This window comes from Amphiura filiformis, chromosome 5 (assembly GCF_039555335.1).
Source record: "Amphiura filiformis chromosome 5, Afil_fr2py, whole genome shotgun sequence".
Classification (NCBI taxonomy): domain Eukaryota; kingdom Metazoa; phylum Echinodermata; class Ophiuroidea; order Amphilepidida; family Amphiuridae; genus Amphiura; species Amphiura filiformis.
The window spans coordinates 13,534,564-13,557,276 of record NC_092632.1 but is presented as its reverse complement, the minus strand read 5'-3'; the positions used below and the strand labels follow the sequence as shown (position 1 = coordinate 13,557,276).

Here is a 22,713-nt window from a genome sequence, read left to right as displayed (position 1 = left end):
AATTGAAAATGGGAGTGGGAAGTGTAATAGATTGCTTATCATTTAAAAAGTTGAATCAGAATTTACCACCCCAGGCAAATTTTAGAGTTCAAATGGCAATTGATAAGAAACATGTTTGTTGCTTATTCTTCACCAATAGAAGACATTGTTGAACTTCATGACCTGTCATGCATGTCATACGCAGATGATAGCCAGTTGTATGTTATCATTAAACCATCTGAGCGTACTAACACGTTGGCTAAGCTTGAAGCCTGTATTTGTGACATCCGGGCATGGCTTTCTGACAATAAACTTATGCTTAATGACAGTAAAACCGACTTGCTCCATGTAAGGTCTCGGTACGCCAAAAACGTACCTGAAGTGACCATCACTATTGGTGACACTACCATTTCTTCTTCAGCGGAGGTTCGCAACTTGGGTGTCTTGTTCGATGAGAAGTTGTCAATGACTAGCCATGTCAATAGTGTCTGTCGGCGTGCATCGTACGCAATCCATAGGATTGGCAAATTGCGTCGATACCTGGATTCTGTAAACACCGAAAAATTGGTGCATGCATTTGTGACCTCACGTTTAGATAACTGTAATTGTGTACTCGCTGGCCTTCCAGAAAAAGAACTCCAAAAACTTCAACGCGTCCAAAACGCTGCAGCCAGAGTAGTTACGCTGACAAAGAAATCTGAACACATTACGCCAGTTAGGTTATTCTGCTATTGACTTTCAAGATTCTTCATAGTCAGGCGCCAGTCTATCTCTCTGATCTAATTGTCGCGTACACTCCAAGTCGGGTTTTAAGATCATCTTCACAGAACTTGCTTCGCGAGCATTCCAGCCACACAACTACCTATGGAAGAAGTTTCTCTGTGATCGCACCCAAGTTATGGAACAGTCTTCCTTCTCATATTAAAAACTCCGGCACAATTTACCAATTTAAAACACATCTCAAAACTCATCTTTTCAACCAGGCTTACAACTGAACTGCTCGCGAACCATGTTATTTCACATTATTTCTGATTATGTACTCCAAGATTGATTATTGTGTTTTAATAATCTCAGCATGTGTATATTTGGCTGATTTTAGTCGTTTTTTAGCTTTAAGTGTAAATTGGTTCAGCATCATTGTTTGTGTATTATTATGATTGCTGGTTTTATCCTGTTGTAGATTAAGATTTATGAATTGATTGATTGATTTGAATTTTGCTGGGTTTTTATGCTTATGTGGTTTTTATGATGTTTGTAGTTTACGGTATTTTTCCTTTTGTGCAGCGCCTAGAGACCCTTTGTTTTGTGCGCTTTATAAATGTCCATTATTATTATTATTATTATTATTATGTTAATTTGAGGTTTGACTGAAATACTAATTTACAGGAAAGTGGCAATGATACCTGCTCCTTCTTTGATTAAAAGAAATCATTTTGTTCATGACAGGGGTAAATACAGGGTGTCAATCAATTGTTTACGCATAGCAGATAGGACAAGGAGTCGCATGCTTCTTTTGGATGCATGCTAAGTGAGAGGATTCCTGATTGGTACTGTCCTACATCCTGTAGGCTGTACCAGAAATGTCAGTCAAAGCTCAGAAAAATTACTGTTCATTCAAGTAAAACTTACAATTCTTTTGTAATTCCTTTGCCATACAACATTTTCATGGATAATATCCAGTCTGGAGAGAAGAAAAAAAATCACAAACTGCTTCAAGAATGCTGTCAAACTCATAATTACTGATGTTTTATGTCTCACAACTAACTTCTTAAAATAGGCATATCAAAAAAATGAGGTAAAGCCTTCTACTCTTGTGAACAAACATGCATAGAGACTAGCTTCTTCAGAATAACAGTACTGGACGGGCCTCACCTTGGAACTGTTGCATAGATATCTGGATGCAGGTCTATGAGACCCAATTTGATGTTCTCTTTGAAACTGAGTGTCTCCAGCCAAGCTTGAGGTTTAGGCAGGTGAGGTGGACTCAGCACATCTCTGTCTGTTATCAATGGTAGATTAGGCCACTTTTCATTTGGATCTGAGTGAGAACAAAGAAATCAATTGTTTCTATTTTGATGGATCAGTTATGATAATAACAAATACTACAGGTCCTTTTCTTTGCAAAAGTTTTAGCTTTTAGTAATATGTTGAAATATACTGGTGTAATGGTGTTTGATTAAAAGAATCAGTTTGTTTTGTTACTTTACAGAGTATACGATTCAGATGAAATAGTGCTGTCATCAAAACAAGCTATATGCACATTTTAATATTGACAAATATTCTGGCATGTTGATATATAGATCTAATGATCTTGGTTATTAATATGCAATTCACCTACTTTTTGAAGAAAATTCATGTTAAGTCAACACTGTGACAATGTAGCATGTCAAGATGTGAACACATGTTAAAGATGACACTTTATAGTGCATACTTGTAAAGTGTATCCAAAAGGACAAGGAATACTCAGCCAATCTTTTAATTGTCAGTCCACTACTAAACTGACAAAATCATCAAAATGGATTAAAATAGTAGGCCCCCTAACATGGCAAGTCTTGGCATGCATACCAAGTATTCTGTATCATATCAAGTGTTACAGGCTATAGCCTACAGCCCACTATTTTGAAGGTTCATCATCAAGTTATATAAATGTCCTTATTCAATACTGGGCCATCAAACTTAAGTGTTTGGGTTATAACTGGTGAAAAAAATAAGACTCATACCAATGTGTATTGATATAGAATGGCGCAACACTTATGCTAGTTGTGTGTCACGTAATGCGCAACTGGTGTACGCTTATATGTGAGTTTTTTATGCGAGTGTAAGTTGGAAATTTATTGATGCGCACAATAACAAATACCAAATCATTTTGTCCAATTATAAGCCAAACGAACCTTGATATTGAAAATTAGTGGTTATTTCATTTTCAAAATAAGCCAACCACCAAAGTGGAACTTGCTATAACAAATACAGATGATGTTCATATCATAGGAAGCAATTTAAGCCTCCGATGACGTCACAGATGTAGATGACATGTTCCAATAACATCACTAGCAACAACAAATCTTCAGAGCAATAACATCCGCTGAAGACACCGGTTGACCCGGTGAAAGCGCAAGTGAAAATTTGAGTAGCGTAGAAGTCTTAAATTGCTTCCTAAATGATTACCGCTACGTATGAATATACATCATTACCGTATTTCGTCAAACAAACGCCCCAGGGGGCGTTACATTTTCCAAACGGGGGCGTTTATTCAAGGTCAATTTTAGAACGATAATTCCCGTTAAAATCATTAGGTAAACTTAAACTCACGCTAAAATGACGAACTATGAACTAGAAACACTGACTTCTGGTTCACTTCCGGGTTTCCAATCCAGATAAAAAACCAAAAAGTGACGCTATTATCGACCATGTGTGCAACTTGGTAAGCTTACTACACAAGATAGCATGGAAATATCGGTATTTTTGAAACATTTCGGTTGAAAAAAGTGGTGGAGGCGTTTATTTGAGGGGGGGCGACTATTTGACGAAATACGGTATGTTCATATGATATCATGTTTTGATATCTTTCCATACCTGTGTAGGTTGGCTGCTGCTGAAATTCCTCAGGCATCATCACTACTTTACTCCCTCCATCATCTGTACTGGATAACCTCTGTAAGTGTAAGCATAATGAGAAAGCAAACAGAGCTTTGATCGAAGGCTGTTCATCAGGCAGCATGAAATAAGGAAAAATATCAAGGTGTCCCCTGGACACTTGCCTCAGATATTCTAGGGGTCCTTGCAAATTTCCAAGGGTCCCATAACACTACAGCATGAATAAAATGTTCTTCTGGGAAGAGATTGTTGGGGTTTTCATTCAGGAGCGCAATGGTTTCATTTTTTCTTGACATTCAAACTTGCAAGTACGGTAATGATCTTTTTTAACTACACCTGTGTAGGTAAGAGAGAGCACATTCATACTCGTATTAATCTCTAGACCACCAAGCATGGAGTATTATAGCAAGATCACAAACCAGGAGGTGAAATTACAACTTCGTTTGAAAACCAGTTTAGACCACTTCACGGGGAACATCCCTGCTCCTGTCTCTATCACTTTCACTTTGTTTATCGTAAATCGGCGTAATAAATGCTATTGCTCAAAATAAAGGATGAAAATGCAAATACCGTATTCGTTCCAATAAGCGCCCGTGCCTAATAAGCCCACCCAGGAAATTTCCAATTTGCTATTGGGTACCATCAATGTTGAAGTGACAAATAGCGTCGATACGGTGAAATAGCTGGAGGACTACAAGTCCTGTGTAAACTTGCAATACATTTTCTACATCAGAAAAGCTACTAGAATGTCTCAGGACTCTTTTAAAACATACATAAATTTGTCTCTATTCAACACCCCTTACAAAAAAATTAGGTAAACTAGGTAAAAAATAAGCGCCCACCCAAAATGACTTTGTTAAAAGCGCCCTGGGCGCTTATTGGAATGAATATGGTACATGAACTACCATTCAACAAGAATTATGCTCAGGAGAAGTCCAATTTATTCAAGGGGAACATGGTAGGATGAATTTGACATCACCCGTGCAGGTAAAATGCTATTTGCTGTTAATTATTACCGATCCTGTAGAATAACTTACATAATCGTCCATTTCATGGAATCCCGTTGCTCAGAATGGCCAATTTCATTTTTATCTGTCAAATGCGCTGTGGATGTGCTCCATTAAATCACAGCTGTGAAACTGACTTTATACCACTCGCTCGCTTCCGTAGAAAAGCCAGCCTCGTGGCTGGGCATGACGTCATCGTGGACGTATGCAAAATTTCCGACGGGCGTCATATAAGGCTAATGAAAGTTGACTCCCAGTTTCCCGTTACCCGACTCCGGTCAGAAAAAAATGCCGATCAAATATTTCATTATTTTCCATTATTTCATTATTTCACATTTGTCAAGTTTTTAAGAAAAAAGGATAGTTTTAATGTCATCTTTCACGTCCGACACGTATTTTAAGCACTTTTACGCCGACCCTGACAGGCACGAATAGTATTTGCAAAAGCTGGGTTAAAATACGTGGTAAAATGGCGATATCGTAGGGCGCATTTACTGGAGACTAGGAATTCCCTGCATCTAAGTTTCTCCTACCACTAAATGGATAGACCGAACACAAAGAGAGGCAGCCAAGTTCGCGGGAACCAGCGTATGAACAAATATGAAAGCATTTCTACCGTGCACTATGTAGCGCTATATATAGACAACATCAAAATAAATAAAATAAACAAAATTTGAAGTCAAATTTATTCTGCTTTTCTTACAAATATTTATGTATTTAATAAAATAAACTTATAAATAAAATGATTTATTTGTCAATTTCTTGCATGGTTGTTTTATTATTAACACGTGCACCCTGTGATGATTTTTACCAGCAACCTCCAGTTTGTGCAAGTAGACAAACTAATTTCCGTATAAATATTGCTTCCAAAGATGTGCTAGTGGAGAGTAAGTTTGGTTTGTAAAAAGTAGTGTGCAATAGAACACACAGACACCGTGTATTTATATGGAAAAGTGGTTCTCCAAAGACTATCATGGACTTCTGGTGCTTTCATATGTTGCACAACCTATAGGTTAATTTGAAGATTCCAAAGAAGATGTGCTTAATTAAAATTTGTTTTGAAGTGAAGCATGGTCATTACTAACTATACTTTATTATTTTATTTGGGCCTCAAAACATAGCATTCCGTAATTAACTTTGCACCGATAACGAAAGTTTGAAAATAATGAATAATGAATAATGAAACAGTCACCTACCCAGTCATGAAAAACTATGTAACGGGAAACTGGGGATCAACTTTCATTAGCCTAACCCGTATACATTGTGATTGGTTGCAAAAGCAATTCTTTGAAATCGTAAGCCAATCAATGAACGCGACTGCCTTTTACGGTACGGTATTAATTAATGTGACTCGCCAGTAAAGTACGTCTAACCTGATTGGTTTACAAAACTATTGTGATAATTGCTAAGCCAGTCAGCGTGCTCGATGCAACAACCTCGTAGAGGTTTTTTCGAGTCGAATTCACGTGGGGATCCAGCGATCGAGTATAAATTCAGCTTGACAACTACTCTCGCGCGAGATCGCAGGTGCAATAACAATACATGGACACAATCAGTGACAACTACACAATGTAATAATGAATTATTTATGACATGCATCGGCTGGATTTTACGATCGAGGTAAGGTTTTTGGCCTGTCCCTGCGTGAATATCCTTAGTTTTCAGCATCAAAGATACTTGCGATGACCAGTTTTTGCGGACACTTGATAACAGGTAACTTTTATATAGGGTAGAAACTATAGTTGTACAATTTGTACGAACTTACATTTTGTTATAGGCTTAAAATGTTAACAAAAATATATTGGTCCGTACGTTGTGCTTGTATTCAGTTGTTCGACGTATAGACGATGCTTTGCGTCACACGCGAGCGCGACGTGGCGCGTAAAGAGCGTGGTGCACAAATCGCGCAGCAGTTGGCGCGCCAAAGAAGCATTGCACTGAAATAATTATTCTCATACCTCCAGTTTCCGAGGTCTATTTACTTTGTACTTCTATGTGGACAGACTATATGCAAGATTGAACTTCTTTCATGCCTAGCTTCAAAATTCGGCAACTTTTACAATAAGAATTCGAATGAGTTTCAACTTACCACAGCTTGGAAAGAAGGACGTAAAGTAACACGAACACAGCCTCTACATAAACCTGTGAATCTGGACAACATTATGGGACGAACTATTATATATCAATTCAAGTATTTGTCATAAAATTTCATTTGTTTATCACCAAGTTTCTTCACTGTGGGGAAAACATGGGTGAAAAAGTTCAATGAACTTTGACAGGAGCTAACCTTGTCACACATTTTAAAAATATATCTACAAAATTATTGTTTAAATACAGACAAATAGTTTATTTAGGAGAATAAATTATTATTACCTTAATAAAATATATTCAAATTTTTAATTAACAATAATCTTTGAGAATTAAAGTAGTTTGAGTATAAATTGAAAACATTTGCGTGAAAAGCCTGACCTTTCAGGCTGCAGAATTTTGATCTGTCTAACGAAAGACAGCTTGTTTTTGCACAACATCTCACGAACTAGAGCTTTTTTAAAATAGAATTTGATCTCATTATGCGTTCATAAATAAACTGGGCACAGTGTTGAAGAAGTTGTTTATTCACCACAATATCAAAAAGGTTTCAATCTGAGAGGAAAATGTTCTATCATGTGAGTATTTAGTTAAGCTTAACTTTTTTGTTTTCATGTTTTTTAAGCTTTCCTGTTTTTGGTCATATATGGCTCCATTTTAGCTGATAAAATGCGAGTTTTTTTTTCAAGTTCTTTCCCCCGATTTACATATCAAGTTATGAATTGATTTCGCTCAAACTTCTTAAAGCTGAATTTATACTCGATCGCGGGCGATTGCAATTTTATGATGCATCGCTCGTCGATAAAGCGCCGCTTTTTGCATTATACATTGTACTTATCACGGCGATAGCGATTGCAGACGACCATTAAAACATCAGTTGCTGTCAATAATTATTGTTTTGAATTAATTCATCCCCAAAAGTTAATAATCAATTAGCAAAATAATAGATCTCCAGTTGGTTGTATATGATTGGTTGACACATTCACGTGTCAAACGATATTGCTGGGAAGTTGTTGAGATTCCTTCAACTTGCAAAAGCGACATTGTTCTACGCAACAATACGCAGAAGGTAGACCTCTCGTCTCGTAATCGAGAATTAAATATTTATTTTGCCTAGTAGTGAGAGACAACAACGATAACCATAATTATAGAGAATGGACTAGTTTTGTGTACAGATAAAACTATGCAGCATTGAAGCTAAAGCTTATCAGTTCCAGGTATCTGTCTTCGATGACACCTGATTAGGCTAATGAAATTCGATTCAAAGTTTCCCGTTACCCTACTCCGCTCAAAACAAATTGCTGGCCAAATATTTCATTATTTTGAATTTAAGTTGATTTCTAACAAACTTTTTAATATACAAATAAACAATTGTGTTTTTAATATATCATAAATCTCTTTCTGTTGATTTTCAGGGATTTTCTTTGCAGTAGGAGCATGGAATATGGCTAATAATGAATTAATAATGAATACCTACTCAATTCTCTGTCCCGCACTTTTTGATCTGCTCTGATCTCATCCCGTAAAAAATATTGTGAAACTTTTGATAAAAGTTGTACAATCACCTTCATGTAGTTGTCAAAGTCTACATCTGTAAACTACAAACTGTGATTTATCACATGTATACATGGGCAACTATTGGTTTATGCCTGTAACAGATGCAATAGTGAAATGGTGCAAAATAATGAATAATGAATAATGAAATGGTCACCTACACAGTCATGAAAAATTATGTAACGGGAAACTGGGAATTGACTTTCATTAGCCTTACCTACTGTCTGTTCAATTTATAGCTTAGATTCTGGAATTTTTAAGATATTTGAAAAAATAATAAATTGTGGCCAAAGTCATCAAAGAAAAGTGTTAGCACAGCCTTAGACCTAACATGATTTATACTTTTCAAATTCCAAAGTTCAATTAAAAATTTCTTTTCAATTTTGCCTCATTTTAGGCAGTTACTTGGGTCCACCAAAAGGGTTCATGACCTTTTACAGATCGAGAGGGACAGTCCATTCTCAACTTAGGGCATAGACCCTATCCAATTTAGCAAAACAATCTGTCCACCAATCTGCCATTTCAATTGTTATACCGTTCCGGTTATTGGATAGGTTAGACTATAGATGATGGTCCACCGTTTTTTGTTACACAAAATTATATGGCGCGATTACGTTTTATGCATACCGTAACATTATAGTGAGCATTAGTTTTTTCCTAAACAATGACAAAAATTATGGATTTCGTTCTTATTTCAACTGGTTTACAATGTAAATTGAGTTTTGTCTAACACCATCATTCCTTCCAAAAATATCAGCATTCGCTTGACATTTTCAGATACAATGACTTTACAAGAATTGTTTTCTGTATCCTGATTGTTTTAAATACCGGTAATATTTTCTTGTACAAAAGTTCTTTTGTTTCCAATTATGTCGTTCTCATAGTATGTATTCAACAAACAAAACGAAATAACAAATTGAAAATAAATGTGTAGTTTTATAATAGGCCTACTTTGGCATACTCGGCAGTGGGGTTTGACTCCCACCCTTTTATTTTACCCCACCCTTTTTATTGAGGCACCCTTTATACTGAAAATTCCTGACCCCACGCTTTTACTGAAGCACCCTTTATACTGAAAATTCTTGACCCCCACCACTTTTTGCTTTTTCCGCTATTTGTAAACATTGACGAAGTCACACGCAATTTGGTTTGAAGTAAATCAAGTACGCCGAATTCTGCACCTATTTCGCACGTGCGAGTCCGATGTTTTCTCTTCATTAAGTTGATACATTATGTGAACAATGCAAATTATATGTGAAAAACTACTACTCTACTGTATAATAAGCATTTTAATGAATAATTGTACTTTTATGGCGTTCAAATGTTGTTCTTGTCATGAACCTTGACATGCACTGTGTTCAGCGACTATATCCTACTTCTTCCGTGCTGCTTCGCTCAATCAATTATGCATGATTAATGACGTCACTCATATACGATCAATGTAAAGAAAAATAACACGTCATGGAAAATCGGACATTTGCATATATGACGTATGTGTTTTGGCAGGGCTTCCGGGGAGGATATGTGTACATTGCGCTTGACACTCGTACTGCATCAAATGGAATTTTATCTTGCGACATGGTGTGCAAGTTTTGGCGATTTTTCTTGGAACTCTGATTATTTTATCATTCAATAAAAATATACTGTAAGTTGGAAGAAGCCCCACGCTTTTTATTTTAATCCCACGCTTTATATCATTCCACGCTTTTACCCAAAAAGTTTAAACCCCCACGCTTTCACCAATTTTCAGAATTTCGAACCGCACGCATTAAAAAAGTGGACTGCCGAGTGTGTTAGGCCAACACCTTCTCAGACCCATTCGCACAATAAATAAATAAATTGATAAATAAATAAATAAATAAATAAATGTATAAATACTATCCCTGTGCATTGTGACATTCGTCCCCATTGCTCTAAATGGATTGATTCAAAAAAGGTACGGTACGACGTTCTACGGCTTTTTATAAAAATGTCGCGGGAAAAGACCAAAATTGAAAAGAAATGGGGTTTAAAATAATTTCAGTTATTGAACTTCAGAATTTGACAAGTATAAATCACATTAGGTCTACATTTGTAAGGCTGTGTTAACACTTTTCTTTGATGATTTTATGACAATTTTGACAATTTTTTATTTTTTCAAATATCTTAAAAATTCAAGAATCTAAGCTAATTGAACAGACAGTACACAATATTGCAGTGAATCATTAGTTAATCTTACACTTATGCCATATGTCTTTTGATGCAGATATCATTGGAGCATGAGATTTTACTTCATCCCAGGTATTTTGGACCCAATCTTTTGAACACAGTGAAACAGAAGCTGTTCACAGAAGTGGAAGGAACTTGCACAGGAAAGTAAGTCAAGTTTGCATTATATGGAAACCCTAGGTTACCCTAATCAATTATAAACTTAAAAGATGGTTTGTTTAAAATGTAGTGTACTGTACTAGTTAATTCAATTTGACTGCACATTCTACTGTGATAGAATGTACTTCTCTGTAGACTGAAGCCATGTTTGTATTTGCACCACCCATGGATTGCTTCCCCCTGTATCAGGTAACCCTATTTAAAATTTACATTCCCTGTGAGGAAGATTAAGGTCATGTCTTCAATAAAGGGTGTTGGGTTTTCAACTGGAGAGCTGTGTTTTGTCAATGTTTTGTACAAATCATGTGGTTAGTGATTATTGTGTCAATGCACTTTTGGAATCATGGTACAAACTATGAAGTTTACACCCCCCCCCCTCAGTTTTACAACCAAAATATTTTTGAAATTTTTCAGCACTGATGCACAAATTATGCAATATTACCAAGATACTACGTGCTACAAATCTGTGTCATTTGATTTCAAACATAAATGTACATTTAAATTGCCATGAAATGTTCATATATCCACAAACAGGCTACATGTATTCTCATTTTTATTTTGTTTCATGTTTCATGTTATGCAAATGTATTATTCAGGTATGGGTTTGTGATAGCAGTGACCACAATAGACAACATAGGTGCTGGCATGATACAGCCTAGTAGAGGCTTTGTTATGTACCCTGTCAAATACAAGGCCATTGTGTTTAGACCATTCAAAGGAGAAGTAGTAGACGCTGTAGTCACACAAGTAAATAAGGTAAGCTGTATAGAAGTAAAGGTAATTTAACATGAAGTGCTGCTGAACTAATTCCTAGTTCCACTACTGTGTTATATCAGATTACTAGCTGTCTGGTTTTGGTTTTCATTGTCAATTGAGTAGCTCGAATGATACAAATCATAAACAGTTTCAAACAGATGCTTTTGAGAATGTTTTTAAATTGACTGATGATTGACACATGACAGATGTGATCTTGCAAACTATTGCAAAGTTTTGGAGCAAAGATTGAGTATATGGTTTCATTTGAATTGATTATATATATGGTTTCATTCTCTTATTATGTTTCAGGTTGGTTTGTTCACAGAAATCGGTCCACTTTCATGTTTCATCTCCAGACATGTAAGTACAGAGTATTGGAACTATGGCCTAAGAGATTTTAAAACTTAAAATTTCACTCAGTCGAAATGCATAGAAAAGAAATACCAAAGTGGAAAAGTTTTTGTTTGTGATGAATGTTGATGCTCAAGTATGTAATCATATTTGTTGTAATATAATTTTCTTTTCATGGATAAAAGGGAAAAGCAATGATGCCATTCAAGTAAATGCTAACTTGAAAATATGACATAATTTCAACTAGCAAATAAAACTGTTCTTAGAATAAATATAAAGATTTTTGAAAACAAAATTTACTTCCTAGTTGATAGCTTCAATTTTCTTGGATGGAAACCATCTTCAGAATATTGATTGAGGATCCTTTCTTCTGGTTGGATGTAGCATTATCACTCAGGAAAGGATTATATATTTGGCCTAGATAGTAGGCCCTGTTGTCTCCATTTATGACGTATAGTACAGCTTTAGCATGTCATAGATTGGGATAACTCAAAGGAGTGTAACACACATAGATAAGACACATCAAAGATTCCATCTGGATTTGCAAAAGTGGAACTAACGTCATGAATAAAGATGACAGGGCCTACTATCAAAGTCACATGTATGATCCTCTCCAGAGAGACAATCTTACACCCTGTGGTTGGGATTTGTCCAAGCGGGGGAAAGGATCAACAATTCATATTCTGACATCAACTAGTGAATAAATTTTGTTTTTGTTTTCAAGGATCTTCAAACGTGATAAATCTATTTAGTATTCTATGAATAATCTTTTAATTGATCTTGATTTCAGTCCATTCCTGCAGATATGGAGTTTGATCCCAACTCAAATCCACCATGCTACAAAACAAAAGATGAGGTAAGAGTAACAAACTATTTTTGTCTGCAGTTTTTTAAATCGATGACTGATGACTCAACCTATGATACCAAAAGAATTATGACTAAAGCTTGTATTGTATTGCTTCTCTTGTATTTGGATTAAGTCTACAAAGTGAAGTAGATGCCTCAGTATTCATTCAGAGGCTATTATGTTGCAATTTTGGCCCAGTGAAAATTAGATTACAGTACAGGTGCACACAAATTTGCTATTCTGTATAACAAAATTTGTGGAAATTTTAAACCAATTTGGGCAAAAATATGCTTCATTTGGGGCACCAAATTAACAGGGAGAAAACACTGAAGGGACATTGACATTGCTATATCTCATCCAATATTTTAAAACTCATATCAACAATGATGTATTCCAGTTGTGGGAGAATAAAAACAAACCTACCTTTCCTTTACAAATGGCAATATTGGGCCATTCATCCATCATATGACTTGGTTTAACCATAAATAATTCTTGTCATTTTCAGGACATTGTGATACAACAAGATGATGAAATCAGGTTAAAGATTGTAGGAACCAGAGTTGATGCTTCAGATATTGTGAGTAAATTGTAAAAATACTGTTTTTATTTTTGAATCAGCAGTTGGTGATGCTGGGATTATCTCCTTGCAATGAGAGTATGGTGTGTGACATTGTAATATGTCATATATCATGATTTGATAGCCCCTATATGTAGGCTAATTAGGTAGCTGCATGATTTATGCATGTGTGTGAAGGCAATTAAGCATTGATACTTTTCAATAGTACTGGATACAATTCTTGTTTAATGCATTGCACATACCTGTATCATCAACTTTCACTTAAAACTTGTAAAATATACACCTCACCTAAACGTCAGTTCAGCATTTTTGTAGCGGAAACATGTTAACACAGATTACCTTTTAAAGTCCCAAATACCTTCAATTATTATATGCACTTGCTAGCACAAATCTTTGTTAATGAAGAATGAGGCAGCATTATACAGCATATATGCTCCACCCTTGCAGGGTGCAAGGCAATGCATGTGAACGTAAACTATAAGCCAATGTCCCAGCAGATTTGTGTTAACTCGGTTCCACTGTATTTAATTTTCTTTTGCTTGTGGTTTAAGAATCATTGCATCAGTGAACTAAATATGTGTAACTTTTGTTTTCTTTTCAGTTTGCTATTGGTACTCTTATGGATGACTACTTGGGTGAGTTAAGCATTCTAGATTTCATAAGTAAACTATTCAATTATTGTCCTGGGTTTTGTAACCTGTCGGCTATGACCCCAAATAGGGTTGTGAACTCCAACTTTGAGGTCTTGAGACTACCCAGAAATTAGACACAATTTTGACACACAGCCACTAATGGTCTGACTTTCAACAGATGTGATAACATTCAAAACAAATACTCATGAAATAAGCTGTTCCAGAAATTGTTAATAAATATCTTGATAAACATTTTATCTAAATTTGCATCAAATATGACAATTAGTTTAATTTTAGGATCTATAAATAAAATACCCAATTTTATCACTAATTTTGGTTTGGATCCCATCTTGAAATTCAAGTTATCAAGTACCATTTTGTTGAAAAGTAGGGACAGAAAATAGTGATGTTATAACAATTGTTTCCAAGGAGGAGGAAGTTTGTACAAAATGTAAAATTATATATTTCTCTTGTATCCTACATTGTATCCATGCAAAATTAATAGATATGTGTATAGATTATTGTTAAAGCTGGGGTTGAAATATGTAATGAATATATTGATTGAGACATGTTGTTTGTTTCTGTGTTATTCTACAGGTCTTGTCAGTTGATGAGCTTGTTCATCTTCAGTATTTATGTTACGTCAGTCTGCTTTGTCAACATTGTTTTCATGCTTATGGAAGGTCAGGTCAGGAACCTGCAGGATCTCAAGCTAAGGACTGAAATAAACAATAAGGCACCCTCTCAGGATAAGCAGCTTGCCCAAAACAGTCCTTGACCATCACACTTGTAAATATTGAGCAAGGTTCCAACATTTTATTAGATACTGTACATAAAGTGACTGACCTATGATGGTTAATTAATAATTGAGTCCACTTTGACCCAATGTGAGAAAATCACCTTGGACTGAGTGAGTTTTGCATTGCAACACCTTTGCAATGCAATACCAGGGCGTGAGGACCAAGTCAGTTTTGGAAAAGTAAAGCAGCCTCACTTGGCTGGTGATAAGAACTGAGTGAATTTTCGCAAAATGAGTTTACTTGTATATAATCATGAAGTGCTATATTCTTGGCTTGATTTAGACCAAAGGTGGACTGAGTGAGTTTTGAAAAAATACTTGTTAATTGGTATATTGGGCTAATCTAGTTGAAATCCATACACCTCTATGGAAGACAGGGGTATGAATTTCAAATGGGATTACCTGAATGGGCAACTCCATTTGAAATCTGAACCCCTGTGAGATTAAGGTTGTCTTCCATGGGGGCAGATGGATTTCAGCCGGAACAGCCCATTGTCACCATCAGTGGTTGACATTGTTTTGATACCATAGCACAATATCAATCGGAATATTTTCAGAAGTGCATCATGTTCAACTTTGTATCAATTGATTGGCATGTCTATCTCTCAGTTGAGTGCCAGTAAATTGTGGTTTTATTTCATGCCACCAAGATAGATGACATTTTATGTAATACCATCATACAGGTGGTAAAATTGTAATAACAAAAAGAATAAAGTAAGTTGGTAGCACACCATCAAATTCAAGCTCTTGTCAAACTTGTATTGAAAATGTGAAAAATAAAAATTGTGATACTATCAAACAACATGCTTGTTTTGGGTTGTTTTGTATTGAAGCTTTCAGTAATGTTTACGTTGATTTTGTTTACAGGCCACTAATTACACTGTGGCATACATTGTAGCATGTACCCCCACATCAGTGAACATATTGGAAATGGCCAAACACCCTCAATATGGCTTGGTACCTCCCCCTATTAGATGTCTGCATTACCATTGCCACCATAACCAGGGAAGAGGCTGTCAGTTTCACTGGTTTCGATAGACCTTTTCAGGATGACTACGAAAAACACTGATCATGCATGACCATCAACACATATTCCAATCAATCAATTTCTGATATTTGAATGCGTATTTGACCATGCAGTGGACACAGCGTTATATGCCATGTCAAAAGTAAGAGCAACACGATACATGATTGGTGTGAACAATCATACTATAGTCAAATGCAGCAAACCTTTGACGAGCGCGACTACTGTGATGTTGCAAATTTGGCGCTAACAACGCGTCACGGCGCACAGTTCATTCATAAATTTCCACTCGGCAACAACAGATCTCCTCAGCAGCCAATCAGAGACAAGTGCGTAACGCAGTTAATACGCTTATGTATCCTCTACAATACGCGCTCGTCAAAGGTTTACTGCATTTTAGTATACGCCATACGATCATTGAACATGCTATCGCCAGTTTGTGATTGGTTTTGTTTACTGAAAGTGACATCCTTCTGATCACCTGTTGAAAAGGTCTATTGGAGATACAATAAACCAGGTATACTTTGTTTAAGGGGGTACTATACCTCTTGATAAATTTGTGTCAATTTTGCATTTTTCTCAAAAACTAGTAATAGTGGTAACAAAGTTATGTATATTATTAGGAATCCAATTACTACACTGGAATTTCAGTGACCCAAGACAAGTGGTTTGTTATTTATGATCAGAAATAAGGTACCGCTAGGATGTACCTCGTTTCCTATCATATATACCGAACCGCTTGTCTTGAGTCACTGAAATTTCAGTATAGTAATTGGATTCCTTGCCCCAATAATATACATAACTTTTGTTACCAGTGTGTAATTATTTTTTGAGAAAAATGCAAAAATAATCACAAATTTCCCACATGGGTGTAGTACCCCCTTAAGCTTGAGTTTGTAAGTGACATATTTTGCTGGTTGCAGTATCGAATTGCACAAGCCTATCTAATCCTGCAGAGCATATACACATGCATACAAGGGCGGTTTGTTGGCATGCTCGAGATGCAATCGGTTGAGAGCACCAATGTCACTACCAAATTTGAGGTGAACGGAAGTATAGTTTTGAGAAAGCTGTTGGCAAAAGCTAGTGAGAATATAATTGGATTTGTTCACAAAAATATAATTGTTTTGTTGATTTAGTTGAAAGACAAAGATAACAAAAATGCAAGTTCACTAAAAAGAAAGTTTTCAAACCACAAAACTAAATTGACCACACCTGTTTAACCTTAAGCCCAATCACATGGAGTTTTCATTGAAATAAAGTTCTGACAATGGTACATGTACTTTGATTTTGCTCAACAAACAAATTATTTTGCTTGATCGCATCACATTTGGTCTTTATTAGATTACTTTCATGTTTGCCATTCTCATGGTTTATAAACACATTGATACTTGTTTGAACAAATGAACACATCTGAATGTTGATGAAATTGAGGGTATTTCAGTCTAGGATATCACTGACTGTCCCCTAATTTGAATGGTTAACCATAAGGAACAAACCAAAAGATTCATGACTGTATAGTTTGTAAAAGGTTGACCCATGATCTGCCTGCTTGCCAATCTGCAATCAAATCAAAAGTGAGTCTGGGTGAAAGTATTTAACACTTCTCAAATCCAAGTATTTCTTTCCTGATATTATCGCTATCAAATGTCTGAAGTGGTTGACACAAGTTGAGATATTCTCAAGCGGTTTTGCACCAAGTTCAAAACATGTTATTATCAGTGCGTTTAGCATGATTACCTTTCATTGTTTCTCAGAACAGTAAGTCTGTAGAAACCGTACCCCAGATAGAAACCATTTCACAATTATAGTTGCCAAATTGGGCTACTTTTCAATTTGGAGTTCATAAGCAGACATTTATATTCAAGAAATAAGGAAAGTAGCATTGAAATCTATGAAATATTGCAGGTCCGTATATAGCACACTAGAATCACAAGGCAGTATTAAATGTAGATAATAGCAGGTAATGTTAATTGTAACAGTCTTATTCTTACACAACCGAAACACAAAGTTGCCTGGGCTGATAATTTTAGTTTGTGTTATCAAGAGTTTGTGTTATCAGGTTTGTTTTATGTATAAACCTATAAACTTTAAAATCACCTATGTACTTTAAAATCACTTAGTGTTAACATCAGAACTTTGTATTAACAGAGTGTGTGGTAATGAGTTAACACTGTACATGGAATCGTGGATCAACACTTTTATTTTTGTTGTGTATACTTGCTAATTTGCGCATGAAAGAGGTAAATTTAGATCATTACAGTACAAATTCTTGATCAACATCTATCACTGGCTATCCTGCATGCACAGATATGTGATATGATTTTCTAACAATTAAGAGTACCAGATATAAAGAAGTTCCCGAATCCTTGTAAAACCATTCAAAATTTTGTAGGCAGTAATTTTTGGTTAGGCTGGAAATATTGTGCACTTTGCCTGAAAAAAAATATACCCTGGCAACCCTGTTCACAACAGGTCAGGAAATTCAAAGCAATATATAACAGTACTCTACACATTTAAGTTTTGGTTTAGTCAGCAGTTAGTGCTGGGAAATTTGTCACGCATTCTATTTTCTGACTTGGTGATGGTAGCATAAAGTTTGTGTTCCACCATGGCTTTCATACTACTACAGTATATCTGTTTTTACCAGTTGCTATGTCTTGCTTGTATTCAACCTACATATAGCCGACCAACAGAGCAGGTACAATCATGTTATCCACAAGGAAGTATCGCTTGTAAAATGTGGAATTACACCAATATGGATTGTAGGAGCAGAGGCCTAGTCTGTATTCCATCATTACACCATGCTGATTCAATACAATCACTAGATCTAAGAGACAATCAACTTGGTGACATCTCTGATGATGCATTTAATCACCTTTACAAGTTGCAACATATGGATCTCTCAAAGAACTTTATATTTTCCTTGCTTGATGGTGCATTTACTGGACTCCATGAACTGTTAACTTTGGTGTTGAATGACAACATCATTTCCTACTTACAAGCTCCAGTTTTTAGTAGCCTGAACAAATTGCAATATTTGGACCTCTCCTATAACCATATATTATCCTTACACAATGATGAATTTACTGGATTGTATAATCTATTAACTTTGGATTTAAAGTCCAACAACATTTCAACTTTGCATGATGGTGCATTAATGGGACTTAAAAATCTACAAATTTTGGACTTGGGTCAAAACTCAATATCCTCCATTAGTGTCAAAACCTTTGGTCCATTAAACAAACTTACTGATCTGTATTTAAATGGAAATATCTTACGGACTTCAACAGGATCCCCATTTCAAGATCTCATCTCACTGCAGATACTTCAACTCACTTGGCAAAATCTATCAAGTCTTAGCACTTCATCACTAGAAGGGTTGAGAAACTTGCAAACTCTGAAGATATTATTTCTTGATGGGTCTGGTAACATCACTAGTACCCCTCTAGCTCCACTTTCTTCTTTAAATGAACTGCGCATTGTCAATCTCGGTGATACCCATGACTGTGACAGCATTGAGAAGCTGTTCACAGGATTACACAACCTGCGGTACCTTGACATCTCAGTTGGTGGATCCTGTCTTGAAATTAAGTTTTGCTCATCGTATGAAGAAAATTCACATGCCAGTAGTAAATGCAGCAGAGTGATTCCATTGACATATCTTGAATTTCAACAAATGTATGAAGGTACTCTCAGTCTTCCAGCTTTCGGTGTACTCAATAATCTCTCTAGTCTTTATCTTAAGCTTAACGACATTTATGTAGCCATACAAGCTATGAACTCTCTTAACTCACCTCTTCAAAACTTGACCCTATATAATAACTTCAAAAAAGTCTATTTTGATTCAACAACATTTGCATCATGGGGATATTGGAAGTCATCATTGAAGGTATTAAAATTAACTGTCTATGAATTTGAGTATGAGGGTGCCCCTTTTGAATGGTTTACTGATTTACAAATCTTAGAAATCAATTCTATGGCAGCTGTTGCACATCACAAGGTGTCTGTGAATGCATTCAAAGGTGTAAGAAGTTTCAACAATTTGAATACATTAAGTAAGAACACCTCTTTGACCACATCAGATTTGTCATACAATCAAATGAGCAGTGACTTTATTTATTTCTGGGAGCAACTGTGTAACATTTCATCACTTCAAAATATAGACTTTTTGTCAAAAAAGTTTGACAGTCATCAAATAATATATTGGTTATGCTCGCCACCAAATTTGAAAGTACTGGACCTAGGATACCAAACAAAAACAATGACTTATGATGCAAATATATGTAAGGTTGCAACTCAGTTGGAATCACTTGGTGCAAGTTCATCGACTGTGAGTTTCAGAACAAATATTACTTGTATGAAACTTATGACTCTCACTTTTTCTGACTGTAGTTTCATCTTTAAATTGGGTATATATGCTAAAATGCCTGTTTTACAAGACCTGATTTTAAATGCGAATGACTATGCTCCTCATGTAGCTAATTTATTGTACATACTCAAAGCACCTAAGTTACAACACCTTGATTTGAACAGTAATGAACTTAAAGTAATTGATCAGAATCTTTTCAAGCCTTTTCCCGAGTTAACATTTCTGGATTTGCGCAGCAATAAACTGACATTAATAAGCAACCTAGAGAACTTAAGCAATATAAGAACACTGCTTTTATATGGCAATGATATTAAAATGTTGCCAAAGCAATGCTATCACATGACCACCCTTACATGAGCACACTGGATTTAAGTGACAATAAATTTCAGTGTGACTGTCAAGTGGAGGCATTAAGGAATTGGATACTTACAGAGAGCACAGTCCACCTCCAAAATAACTATTATAACAATTATCAATGCTTTTCGCCTGATTCAGAAAAAGATTTCAGCATCACACAAGTTGATTTAGATTGTGAATCACACTTGTGGAAATACATTTCAATTGGCATTGCTTGCGCTATAGTTTTACTAATTTCAGTCGTTATGATGGTGTATTATTGGTGGCATATTAAGTACAGAATTTTCCTGCTTTTCAATAGAAGAAACCAACAACACTTGCTTGTCAATGGCGATGATGAACATATCGATGATGATGAGAATGGCATCCCTCGATATGATGCCTATGTGCCCTACCATATAGAGGATGAGGATTGGGTAGATGGAGAACTTCTGCGTAATATTGAGGAAGGTGAGGAACCTTTCAGACTTTGTTTAAGGCGGCGTGACATACGTGCTGGGAGACTACTTTTTGGTGAAGTATCCCTCCACATGCAAAGAAGTCGGAAAATTCTTGTGATACTCTCGCCACGATTTGTTGAGGACAACATGTGTTACTTTGAATTAAACATGGGACATCATCGAGTCATAGAAGAGAACCGCAATGCGATGATTTTCATCATTCTGGAAGATATTCCAGATAACAAAATGACTCTGTTATTAAGACAATTATTCTGTAGAGTTCAGTGCATAAAATGGCCAGGCGATGGGTATGGACAGTATTTGTTTTGGAGACGCCTTCGAGAGGAACTTAAGAGGCCTGTGCCACTAGATCGCCGATTTGCTGTTTAAATGTGCAAAAAAGTTGAGATTTTTGTTTTGTGCAGCTATCTGTTCTGCTTGAATGCATTCTTCATACCCTAGATCATGTTGAGTGTTGTAGGTTTGAGCCCCAGTGGTGCTATCATGTTGTACATTTACAAGTCACTTTTATAACTTATTCGCTGTCATACTGCACGTTACAATATGACCATTGCCAGGTCAACTGGATCACACATTCTTTGTTACGAACCACTGATCTAAATGATCACAACACAAAGCCTATGGCATATCAAAAATCAGAACAGGTGTATGAGCCCAGACTTGTAGCAGTAACCCATGGTTACTAATGTGCTCTAGGACAGTGAATATAGTGTCTCTGGACCCAGATGTATAATTGGGGACTGTCATACATAATATGTAGTCTTAAGTTGGGAAGGTAAATTGCCCCCCCACCCCCAACAATTGTCAACAAGGGGAGTCTGGTCTAAATGTCAAGGGAAGAGATGGGCACTTCGGCCAGTGAGCTCAACAGATTTGACATCATTTGTCCCTAAGCTCCACTATCAATTTGCATTGATCTTTGCATAAATTACCTACTTGAATTTTCATATTTTCCACTGAAAGCATACTGGGCAAAGAGCACAGCTAGATATTCCTATATTACTCCCAACAAGTGGCATCCCCATAGATCACAAGACAGCTCCAGATGGCTGGACAGAAAGAAACATGGTTATTAGGTCTCTTTCTGAACATAGTACAAATGAGACAATAAAACCATGACCATGTTACCATTAGAAATTTGTACAGTGTATATTTGTAATAAAAACATTGCTAAAGTTGATATTATGTTGTTACCCTTTATTCAAGCTCACAAAAAAAAATTAATTCAAACCAAATTCCTACTGCTGCTGCCCCAGAGGTAAACTGCTGCCCAGCTACTTCATTGATACTATAGTGTATACATCAGAATCACACATACAGTACATACTGAGATGTTTAGTTTTGGAGATATGGCCAAAACAAGTCAAAGGTGAATGACCTTTTACATGGGGTCAAAAAAAAACTTGTCAAATTCTTCCCCTCGATGCAAGGATTCTAAATACATAGTTTCCTATATGTACAATGTGTGGTTTTCCTGAAATTTGATAAAATAGCAAAGGCCCATTGACCACTGTGTAAATAAAACCCTAAATAACCCTTCTTTGGTATTTTATACAATGGCCAATGGGCATTTGCTAATTTGTCAAATTTCAGGAAAACCGGGTATGGTAATGTAGGAAATATATACACTTGGAATCATTGCATCAAGAGGAAGAATTTGACATGTAATTTGACCCGTTCGACGGATGCTGAAAAATTTGAACCTGTGCAAAAGGTTGTTGACCTTTGACTTGTTTTGGCAATATCAACAAAAACAAAACTTTTTGCTCACTATCATGGTCGATAGGCATCATCAAAATTTGGTTGAAATCTTCCTGAAGTAGGGTGTATTTTTCGAATTTGAATAGTCCAATTTGATGTGCTTTAATGCAAAGCGGTCAGTCATATATATATAAGAAACAAATCATCAGTTTGGCTAAATAAACTGAGGTAATATTCCCCTTTTTTA

The 22,713-nt window shown here is 36.0% G+C and overlaps 2 protein-coding genes across 2 annotated transcripts in view; one reads left to right on the top strand and one right to left on the bottom strand.

Moving 5' to 3' along the window:
- The window catches only part of LOC140152672 (large ribosomal subunit protein uL4m-like), a 43,454-nt gene extending 36,597 nt beyond the window's left edge, over nucleotides 1-6,857 (bottom strand). The window contains exons 1-4 of the mRNA XM_072175125.1: nucleotides 6,670-6,857; nucleotides 3,553-3,631; nucleotides 1,852-2,017; nucleotides 1,609-1,660 (exon numbers count right to left, since the gene is read on the bottom strand). Coding sequence (XP_072031226.1) covers nucleotides 1,609-1,660; nucleotides 1,852-2,017; nucleotides 3,553-3,631; nucleotides 6,670-6,741 — 369 coding nt within the window. The 5' untranslated portion in view covers nucleotides 6,742-6,857. The remainder of the gene's footprint in view (nucleotides 1-1,608; nucleotides 1,661-1,851; nucleotides 2,018-3,552; nucleotides 3,632-6,669) is intronic.
- Nucleotides 6,858-7,052: 195 nt separating this feature from the next.
- Nucleotides 7,053-14,793, top strand: LOC140152671 (DNA-directed RNA polymerase II subunit RPB7). The gene is made up of 8 exons (XM_072175124.1): nucleotides 7,053-7,246; nucleotides 10,468-10,577; nucleotides 11,186-11,345; nucleotides 11,655-11,705; nucleotides 12,487-12,552; nucleotides 13,049-13,120; nucleotides 13,722-13,755; nucleotides 14,350-14,793. Exons 1-8 carry the CDS (start codon nucleotides 7,235-7,237, stop codon nucleotides 14,361-14,363), a joined length of 519 nt encoding a protein of 172 aa, XP_072031225.1. The 5' UTR covers nucleotides 7,053-7,234; the 3' UTR covers nucleotides 14,364-14,793.
- The last annotated feature ends 7,920 nt before the right edge of the window (nucleotides 14,794-22,713 follow it).